At 37.6% G+C, this 11,616-nt stretch overlaps 1 protein-coding gene across 1 annotated transcript; it reads left to right on the top strand.

The window, feature by feature from the left end:
- Window positions 1-2,017: 2,017 nt before the first annotated feature.
- On the top strand, window positions 2,018-11,028 carry LOC100368759 (uncharacterized). Its single transcript, XM_006824698.3, has 10 exons — window positions 2,018-2,537; window positions 3,029-3,193; window positions 5,355-5,539; window positions 6,287-6,446; window positions 6,574-6,685; window positions 7,340-7,499; window positions 7,794-7,938; window positions 8,713-8,878; window positions 9,361-9,557; window positions 10,794-11,028. The coding sequence occupies exons 1-10, from the start codon at window positions 2,048-2,050 to the stop codon at window positions 10,820-10,822; spliced, it is 1,809 nt and encodes a 602-aa protein (XP_006824761.3). The 5' UTR covers window positions 2,018-2,047; the 3' UTR covers window positions 10,823-11,028.
- The last annotated feature ends 588 nt before the right edge of the window (window positions 11,029-11,616 follow it).

Genomic DNA, 11,616 nt, shown 5'->3' with positions numbered 1-11,616 from the left:
GCAGGTGTTTTATTACAATCATGATTTTTTTTTAAATATATATTCGGATAAAACCTTGATTACACCTCAAATTAAACTTATACAATTTATAAGTATTTGTTAAATATATTATTTTTTATAATTGTATATACCTATTCATGATTATTTAGTATTGTATCATACATGTGTTTGTCATTGTGCCTACATATGTCAATATCATTCACGGCCAATCATAATGTTTGTCGAATTGTGTTTATGTGTAATTGTAATTGGTGTAATTAGACATTAATTTAAACTATAATGCGCAATAAAGTGATATACAGCTGCATTGACTTTTTTATATTTGTTTTTTTAACTTGTTCTTTCGAGGGGAATACTACTTCTCCGTGTGTTGGTTAGTGTGCATAGTTTCGCATCGCATTTATCAACAATGTCACTGTTACTCAATGTTAAAATGATCTTTGTATTCAGGCAATATTAATACCTATCATTTGCACGAAATGTGATGAAATTAAACATGCTACGATGGGGTACTATTCTGGGATGGGAACAATTGATACACATAATACACACAATTCGTACTTTAACTATTGCGCAGATCAACGAATACAAACTGAGACGTTACCAAGCTTTAAAATTAGGTATTGTCTGGTGATTGGAAGGTATCGAAAGAGTCGTTGTCCGCATAAACTGCAAAATGTGATGTTTGAACAGATTATTCAAATATCGGACATATTCAATCTGATCAGATTCAGATCAGATAATGAAATAAATGTATTTTGTAATCAGATGGACTCGATTTCCAGTATCTCCCCCTTCTTTGTCTGTTTTACTGCCTTCAAAGGTATTCAGTGTGTTCATACACGGGATTCGCCGAGCGCCCGAGTCTGACTCATTAGAATCCGACACAGTGTTGTAAAATAAATGGAGTGAGACTTGTTCTAATTTTAGCAATATTTGCTCAAGTGCATTATACAGTGTCACTGTTTTTCTTTCATTATTATTTTGATATGTTGCTCTTTGATCATATTGCGACATTATATTATCATTACTTGGGAAATCGTTTAACATTATTAGTCATGAACAAATCGTTATATCCTTATTATCCTTAATTATTTAGCATTTTTTATATTATTATTTCATTAACTTGTACGTTATTATATCATAAATAATAAGATAAAAGAGAAATTATGAAATTGTGTCCAAATAATTGCAAATTAATGACATTGACATGTTGACTGAGTTCTAATTGTCACATAATGACGTAACAATCGTTAAATACAGTAAACTCGGCATAATAATGATAGAATGTTGTTGAAATAATCTAAAAAATAAAGTTTAAATAATAATAAAGAATGCCAAATAACTACGTGATAAGGACATAATACGCAATAAAGCAATAATGTAAACATTGTCAAATAATGATAAATTATGAGGAAAGAATATAAGAACTAACAAATAAATATATTTAATCCATTGTAGCAAAGTGAACCTTTAATCGCTGAAATCGGATAACACACGACTCACAGCGCGGCTGCATTACTATATTGGATTCCAACGCGAAGAACTTTTGCTGTGGTAGCGTCACGTTACTTTTATTTTCTAGAGCAGTGTAAGCATCTGTTTATGATGATAAAACCAATTGGCGGGACAGCTATTTTCACAGCAAGTGTCAAGAACCTAATTTACTTTTTCCGTTTATACAAATATGTTCCCATCGGGCGATACCAATTCTGAAGTTTGGGTAGAATATGACAGGACGAGCTAAAATTGGCAAATGTTTTTTTTTACATTGTCTCGCGTAGAATCTCTCCAAGTATATTTATGTGCTACAGTTGACCATAGTTTATGACCTAACTGGATACTTTGTTACACAGGCCATATTAATCGATATCGACTTTATAATCCATCAATGCAAATCCAGACAGTTACCCTTGAAGACTAAAAGTCTTCTTTTGTTATTTACAAAGAAGAAAAAAAACAGATATCAGTTACAATGTTAAAGACTAATCGTAATATCAAAAGCAAGCTCAGTTCCTCGTCGCCAGCGTTAGGCTTCATTGTCCAAATGAAGGTTCTCGCTCTATATGCGTTTCTGTTTCTGACTGTTCACATGAGGCGTGTGCAGTGTTCCTTCATCACTAACATAGCACATGACAATTGCCAGCTTATGTGCCAAAATGTATCCTCCAAAGAGTGTCCCTACTTGTTGAAAGTACCACGGGCGGAAACAATGGATGCGTGCCCTCTTCTGTTGGAGTTGTCACATCGATCAGACGTCGACCAACTGGAGGTACAAATCGACAGGTTCGAGAAAAAGATACAATCGAACATACAAGTCGGTTTGGAAAGAGAAGAATGGGTTGAAACGTTGCTTGAGAAGCATGAAGAATTCGAGGCACACATGCGAGGAGTTCAAGACAGCGCTCATAAAACGGCCGTAAGACTACAACGACGGAATGAAGAACTTGAAGAGCAAAAGATCGACTTTATGAGCGAGATTGGACGTTTACGAGAGAAAGTGGAAAAATTTGGTAGGCAGGGATGTACTCTTGACGGTAGGTAATTGCTTTAAAAATGTTGTAGTTTTTGTCCCTGTAGTACGATGCCTTATAAGGTCTGATAGTTACTATGCACCGTACATGGGTTCGATTTATTTATTTATTTATGTATTTGTTTATTTATTTATTTATTTATTTGTTTGTTTGTTTGTGTGTTTGTTTATTTGTTTATTTATTTATTTATTTATTTTATGCTTATAAATTTATAAATTTTATGCTTTGAACCAGACAACTAATCAGCAACAAAGCGACTTACAATACACCAAAACAAACAACTTCGTGATTAACAATTGCGTTAAGAATTGACAGACGCGATTTCAAGGGAGTACTCCTCGTATATTTCAATGTCATATTTACTGGTTACCACCACGAACTAAGCCGAAAAAAACACGAAGCTTCTGAGTGTAATTCATGGCTAGACGTTGAGTTCTCGCGTGATGAGGTCGATGATCTGCATTCATTGATTTCAGCTATATAATTGTTTCCAGGTGACGAGTATGATTACAGTGAACTCTTGCACAAGTCATTGCTCTTTTACGAAGCACAAAGATCAGGCGCGCTACCATCAAATAATAGGATAGCATGGAGGGGTGATTCCGCGTTATACGACAGCGGCGTAAAAGGGGAAGATTTATCAGGTGGATATTACGACGGTAAGAGATTTTACTAGACTTGCTTAATATTTTTTGACACTAAAAAGGTTAAATGGATAACATAAGAAATATTACAGTGCTGGCGAGTGATCGTGAAAAAACAAAAGACTTGTGTCCCTCGCGAATTTTGAGTTGATATTAATATTCGTGTGGTGTATAACACGGTGCTCGCCCTGGTGCATGGTGCCGGCACAACCGAACGAAGGTACTGCACCTCCCAGTAAACGGGCAACGAACTCATTGCATATTAAGCACATAATGCATGGCCATGAGGGCACTAGTATACGTCTATTTCCCCGACGGGTTGTGGGGTACCTACCCCAGACCATTCGTCCCGGTGTTATCGCTATCGCCACACGAGACTCCAGCTTGTCTCCTATACAATTTGACTGCGCACATCCAGAAAGTAGATGTAGCTGTGATTGGTGGAATACTAATGAGTTGAGTGTCAATCAAACGCCCACGCTATCTTTAGTAAACAAAGTCACGTGACACGCGCCATTTTAGTTTTGATTAGTTCATCGGATCGGAGTGTCGGTGCTCGCCATCCATAAATCAAATCAAAATGATTTCTAAGGAAATTGTCGCGTCAGCAGTGGACAGTGTCTTAAAACACATCGATGGCATCAACTCTATCAAAGAAGAACAATTGTCCGCAATTGAAGCTATATGTAACAGGAAAGATACTGTCGCTTTTTTGCTGACTGGTTTCGGAAAATCGCTTATTTTCCAAATTCTTCCACTTGTCATCAAAGAACTAGGGTTAGATCCAAACCCTTTCGTTCACAGGTTGGGAGATATTAGAATGACTGACAATTTCACGCCACTGTTTTACATTATTGGCAGATTTGTCTGCGCTATCAATCTTTCTCTTACAAACTAGACATAGATGAGACGACAGAGTCGCTCCTTTCACAACGTCGCACTGGAATCAAATTGGAAAGACGATTTCCATAAGTTATCCCTCCTGCTTTTCCTGGCTTGAATAAATTCACACACGACTTTAACTGTCCAAAAACTCGAAGACTACACGAACACAGTCTACAATAGTCGTCCGCAACAATATGTATGTATTTCTTCGGTGTACTGATGCACAAATGCACCGTGACACGGTGTTTCTCGGGTGTCGCCATCGCTGAGAATGCCGCCGGCGCAATTTTTCACCCAACTCGCGATTCTGTTTTGCAACATTTTATCAATATTCCCTTTGACAAAATCGCCGACAAAAGCACCGCTTTGCTGATCTTTTGTTCTATAATTCTTAATGCAAACACCGACCCTAGTAGTAATTAGTAACGCCGCCTAGTACATATGAACGGTCGTCATTGCAAATCGAACATCCTTTTGAAATTTAGACGTCGGGCAGGCGATTTCAAGGCACCGCACTTAAATATTAGCAACATATTTTTTCTGCGCGGTTGTTTATTCTCTTTCAAACGAGACATAAATGTGACGACATAGTCGATCCCTTATCCACCGCTAAGAATGCCGCAATGTTTCGTTCGTTTTGCAACATGCCACAAATCGTCGAAAAAAACACCACTTCGACGGAAGCTTGCGTAATAAGGGGGTTAAAACAAGAAAACAAATGCCATGTTTTAATACATATCGACCTGTTTTACTTGCGAAAGATAACGGAACATGAACTCGTTTCGTGCGACTTCGGAACCCGAAGGAACACACCAACAACGTTGAATTTACCCGCTATCTTCCAAATATGGTATATTAATTTATTCAGTTGTTTATTTAGAGTGACGTCCGCGGTCGAATGCGATTGGCTATCGATGTCAGTGCAAAGGTCATATGAATATTAAAATTAAGTGGGCGGAAGGAAAATTGTATAGGAGACAAGCTGGAGTCTCGTGTGGCGATAGCGATAACACCGGGACGAATGGTCTGGGGTATCAATCTTTGTTCCAAACAGGACCTGTTTACTAGTTCCGTTGTTCTCACAATGCCCGTTTACCAGGGAAGAACTGTGGGTTTTTTTTCAGAACTAGGTTATTCTCACATGGTCAAGTAGTCACTATATAAAATTCCCGATCGACGAGCTATGTAGCTACCGTTAGCCGTCCTTTTACTATCCGTTAACTGCAGCAATGTTACACACTTTTTTCTACACACTTTAGTATTACGTTTAACGTGTATTTATGTTTTTCAGCGGGCGATTTCTTAAAACTCGGCCTTCCTGCAGCGTACGCGTCCACCGTGCTGGCTTGGGGTTTTATTGAATTTCGTGATGCCTATGAAGTAGCCGGGGAAGCGAACTATATGTTAGACTGCTTACGCTGGTTTACCGATTATTTCATCAAGTGTCACACTTCGGATAATGAGTTCTATGTACACGTAAGTAACTGTGGCGAATCGTCCTATATACAGATTCCTTTTGACTAGTATGTAATAGTAACAGTCAGGCAACCGGGTACTAGTACTTAAAATGGTACACTTTTTAGATATGTCTGAGTGTTATTATTAACTTGTTTTTTGTTCTACTTGAAATACGGAATATAGCACAGTAGTGTAGTGTAGTGTAGTGCAGTGCAGTGCAGTGCAGTGCAGTGCAGTGCAGTGCAGTGCAGTGCAGTGTAGTGCAGTGCAGTGCAGTGCAGTGCAGTGCAGTGCAGTGCAGTGCAGTGCAGTGCAGTGCAGTGTAGTGTAGTGTAGTGTCGTGTCGTGTCGTGTCGTGTAGCGTAGCGCAGTGCGGCATAGCGTTGCGTTTTACTTATGATATTTAAGTTCAAATAAATAATCTTTTTTCGACTAAACGACGATTATAGAATGCATTTAACAAAGTTGTAATACTGTACTCAGTTGAAAATTAAATAATGAATAAAAACAAGTACTTTTTATAATATTTTAATAAAAAATTGGTTTTATTGTAAACTACTAAAATGTTGCTTTCACAACACACATTATAGTATTTGTTGGATGAAAAACACGTAAATGTACACAGCGATTGTTGTTTTACGCACCAATACAATCAGTACAAGTGCGTATTAGAACATTTCGTTGTTCATCGAACAAATAATCAGCTACGTGTCGTAAGAGCAGCGTTTATAACTCATGATAAATCATGTATTCATTATTACATAGGTGGGTCTTGTAGACGCCGATCACAGTTACTGGGGGCGCCCGGAAGACATGACGATGGCCCGTCCAGCATTCATGGTTAATGAAACACACCCAGGATCAGACTGCGTTGGCGAAACGGCGGCTGCAATGGCTGCGGCTTCCATTGCCTTCAAAGAGCACGGTAAGCTTACGTGGGCCTGTATTTTCTGAAAAATAGACTTGTTTGCGAGAATAAATTGAAATCGAAAACACATTATACGAAACATCATCAATATGAATGGTCACAACAACAAGCTTTGCTGTTTCAGATAATGACTACGCAGAATTACTGTTAGATGAAGCTCGATCATTGTTTCATTTTGCTGACACCTATCGTGGTATTTATTCGGACAGCGTACCGGAAGCAGGCAAGGTTTACAAGTAAGATATGGAAGTCCGTCTTATTCCCTAACACGAATATAAACAAATCTTGTTAGTACTAGTATATAATATGTAATATATATAAATAGACTAAATTTTTCTCCAAAAATTATACAATCGCACATCATGTCTCTCTCTGTTTTTTTGTTTGGAAATGTAACTAAGTAACCCATCCTCAATCAGAACCACGTGTAACCATATATATATATATATATACTATATGAATATCAAGGGCACGGGTGTTAAATAAGTGTTACCATATATCTATACTCAATGTATTATGAATGGCTTGGTAGCTTTAATAATGCATATCATAATTATGGTTGCAGAAAATCGTAGACTAACAAGTGAGTCTGTTTTATAGGTGCAGATTCATGAATGCGTTTGGTAAACGTCAGACCCCCTGCGTCGTTACGATTCATGTGGTTAGAGGCAAATTTCGAAAGTGATATAACTGTATGAACTATCTTGAGTTCGCGAACCCAATTGCATTCAAGCTGTTGTATGGTTCTACTAAAACCAATTATCGGTGTGTGTTCAGTAATTAGTTTTATAAAACCGATGAGTGCATTGGCTGCTTCATTCTGATGGTCGATGTCCTGCGGTTCTAATGACGTAACAGCATCATGATTATTTCATGGGTTCGTATTTCAGATCTAACGGGTACAAAGATGAATTAACTTGGGCGGCATGTTGGCTCTATTATGCGACGGAGAACGACGAGTATTTAGAATATGCCCTCCAAATGAACAGCGAGCTGTCACGGGGACGACCTTACTCATTCGCGTGGAACAACGTGTTGGCTGGAGTACGCGTGAGTAGGAGAAATTGATATATTTATTGACTACCCACATACAACTTCACAATTCTGACAAATCTATCTTATTCAAAATAACCGACCTACACGCCCTCAACGGTATCATTTACACAAAGCAGTTGATCACTATTGAATTTCTCCAGGTGAATCGGAGCATATACAGAGGATATAATTTTATATATCGAAAAACAAGCTGTTCTCTGATTGGTCTGACTGTTAGGTGTTAAGGATTGATAGCCAATCAGATACAATCGTATAAGTAGTTTTGCAATGACTCTTTTTCCGTGTCAGCTCTTGTTATACAGGTTTACTGAAGAGAAAGTTTTTTCACAACAAACCAAATCGTTCATGAAAAACTGGTTACCCGGAGGTGGTATTCCATATACTCCAGACGGTCTGGTTTTTCGTCATGAATGGGGCTCTCTCAGATACTCGTGTAAGTCAGTTAACATATGGGCTATGTTGAATTTATTCTTGTCAATTGCATTAAATTATGCGTGTGTTGGCGACTGGAGCAACTCGAATGCAAAAGTTTAGCGTACAAATTGTTTCAAATACAACAGCGCCGTCAACGACTGGTATGACAGAATAATAACTAGTTCAAACATCTTTAGAAACGTACACCCCGCATGCTAAAATGCACCTGGAAGGACACCCAAACTTTTATACACAAATAAATTCTGATGGACATCACTGTACCAACTGGCTCCTATGATTTCAAAAACGAATTGCACAGAGGTACAACTGTCGCACTGCTACCTTGGCGATATGATTCGCGATCGATGGCCGGTAGGATTCATTACGCTGAGAAAATTTAATTGTCTTGTATTATATTTACTGAATCTCCGTAGTATAAGATCTCGTGTATATTTTAATGATCTTATATCAATATCGATTTGGCCGAACAAAAAATTAAACACAAAGATGGTACGTCGGACGAACATTGCCGTGAGATCAGACAGCCAGGAGAATAGTCGGCGTAGTATGCACAATATCTATAATACTGGTTTCCAACAGTACTTATGAATCAAATTCCTTAAAATTACATTCAATGTTTATGTTTCTACTAAGTTTAGTCATGATTTTTGTTTTTGGTAACAAGGATTATAGTTATTGATATTTAGATCGACACCAGACGCTTACTTTCAGTGTAGGAATTTATCAGCATCGTCAAAATCATCTGAATGTTACGATGTTTCCTCCTACTTAGCGTCAACAGCATTCATTGCACTAGTGGCATCGGCTTATGGAATAAGGACAAGACCATATCAGAGTTGGGCAAAAGAACAGATAGGATACATACTTGGTGATACTGGCAAAAGCTACGTGGTTGGCTACGGTGACGACCCCCCTCAGCGCCCCCACCACAGAGCAAGGTATTTTTTTTTATATCCGCTCTCGTGTAGAAACAGTTCTCACATATTAACGAGTGACGGATATTGGGAAGTAATTTCTGTTGAATCTATTGTGTTCACATCAAAAATATATGACGGCAATTAGCGGGGGGAGGTTTATAAATTTACACGTCAAACAAACTAAAGGAACAATACAAATTACAATGAATTTATACTCCTCTGTGTCACGTTTGACATTTGATGAGTCGATCATCCTTACTGGGCACCGTGATACTTTGTATAGCTATTGTCCGCTATATCAATATAACATTGATTGTTTGTCAGTAATTTTGATAACACATTTATATGTGTCATGTGCGAGAAAACCTACCAAATACACAGCTTCCAATGATGACACTAATATGGAAATGTTTTCGTTGATCGACGAGATAGTGCACTTTTCATTTTTATATTAAGATTTACATCTTTTATTAACTACCTACCGTTTAAATTGTGTTTAAAAGTTCCTGTCCTTTGCCACCTCAAACATGCGGATGGGGTATCCATGGTTACGCCTCTCCTGATCCTAACCCACATGTATTATATGGGGCGATGGTTGGTGGCCCTGACAAATTGGACCAGTTTGCTGACTCGCGGTCTGATTACATGCACAATGAGGTGGCTCTGGATTTCAACGCTGGCTTCCAGTCAGCCATTGCAGGTAATCTGACTTCGTTTTCGATTAGATTTGGGAGAAATTCTCAAATATTCTTTTTGTATTTTACTGTACATGTAATTATGACATTGGATACAGAAAAGACACTTATATGCTTTTTTGTTACAATACTTGCTTTGAGGGCTATGTGACGCACATCTATTGAATGTAAATAAAATTCATTGGGCATATAGGTGTTTACTTTAGATCATTGAGCTTGATCGTTATTCCATGAATACACGGCCATGTTGAATAACAGCCTTGGTTAAATCAAAGACATTCTATTGTCTTTGGTTAAATCACATTAGTGTGAGTGTCATTTTCTGTTTAACGCCGATCGATAAATTGAAATAAAAATGATTATGTTAATATTGTCATTTATCATAACTGATATTCGGGAGACACCGTTTTATTTGTTGATCTCGTGATATTTTTGATCATGGTGTTATTTTACACATAACGTACCATTCCCGAATCCATATATAATAAAACTATTCTACTACCTTGCCAATATTAATCACTGTGTATTAACACGCGTGGTCATTACCAATATATTGAAAACGAAATCAATGTTGCGACTCGCGGTGAATCAGGCAAAAAACCAAAGCAGAATCAGCGAGATGACGTCTTGTCCATTTTTTAAGGTTCTACGGTAACATGCGATCCGGTCTAATATGCAACATCGTTCGGAAATTTAACAGATTCAGATTTACTTTCATATTAGATAATTTGAGATCTATTTTGGAATCAGAATTCAACAAATCAAATCGTAGGATGTTTGAGTTTAATAACCCTGTGAGGCCTTTGGCATTTGTGAGGCAATAATTGCATAAGTAGTGTAAAAAATACCACCCACTCAGACCCCTGCAGCTGGGAGTTTGGGATTATATTAATCTTAAAAATTCGCATCTGATCTGGTGCAGATTTGTAAGGGTTTTCTCGGTTGATATCGGATTTGCAGTTTTCACGAAATCTTGAATAAATATATTTTGCACCCAGATGGCATTACACGGAGAATTATAACGTTACGCATAAATATATTTCATTACGCGGAGAAAGATACTGTTGCTCATAAATGCTTTACGCAGCGAAGATTATGTTTAATTAAGTATATCTATGCATGTTCACCGTCATCTAAATAGCGCGCCATATCATTGTGAGTATGTAGCACAAGTAATGTAAGAAATTAATAACACACAATTAAATTAATTTGTTTTCACCCTGCTATGATTTATTCAACAGGACTGAAATACTTCCAGCTGAACACATGAAGGTGCACTTCACGCTGGCAGAGTATCAAGGACACACACATAGATGACATGGATTTGGTTGAATGAAGTACAACATCCAACATTGTTAAACCTACACCATTACGTGTTCTATACCTGCCACTTCAACGAAATTGAAATTTCATAGCTATGTTTTACTATATTACGTTATTAAACTCACGATTTATAATACAATATATAGAATATAATGCAATTCGTATCAGATCAAGTAATACAACCCTCCTTCCCCGATAATCTCAAACATGGTTCAAACTGTTCTCCCCCTTGGGGGAAAATTAGGAATGCCTTATCCCCACAAAAACCATTGCCCGCCAATCATTACTGATACGTAGATTAAATAGTGCCTAACAAAGAAAATTATTCCACTTTCTAACACAACTTTCTTTATCGGTATCAATTTTTAGATAAGGCATTTTGTTTTCACCATGTTAAATGTAGGAAGGTTGTGAATACAGTGACACATGCGATATAGAAATTTAAAAGTTAATTTTCAAGACAACGCAGCATCGAATAAGTCTAAGGAAGAAAGTGAAAAATTAACGTTAAATCTCAAAAGCGCGTTGCTGTAATACAATCTAGACAACTCACGAAAAAACGATATTTCTGGGTACGTGCTGCCAGCCTTGACCTTGGTCAATGGTTCTTCATTGCACGATTCATTTCAACATAGCCAACGTTCCACAAGACTTTATTGCGCTCCCTGCATTGTGACATAAACGAAGCTAATTTGTCATTCATAAGATTGTAAGCAACATACGTCAACGTACCCCAGCGTT

The sequence above is a fragment of the Saccoglossus kowalevskii genome, chromosome 1 (genome assembly GCF_978046115.1).
Source record: "Saccoglossus kowalevskii chromosome 1, keSacKowa6.1, whole genome shotgun sequence".
Taxonomy (NCBI): Eukaryota; Metazoa; Hemichordata; class Enteropneusta; family Harrimaniidae; genus Saccoglossus; species Saccoglossus kowalevskii.
This window is presented reverse-complemented; position numbering and strand designations above follow the sequence as displayed.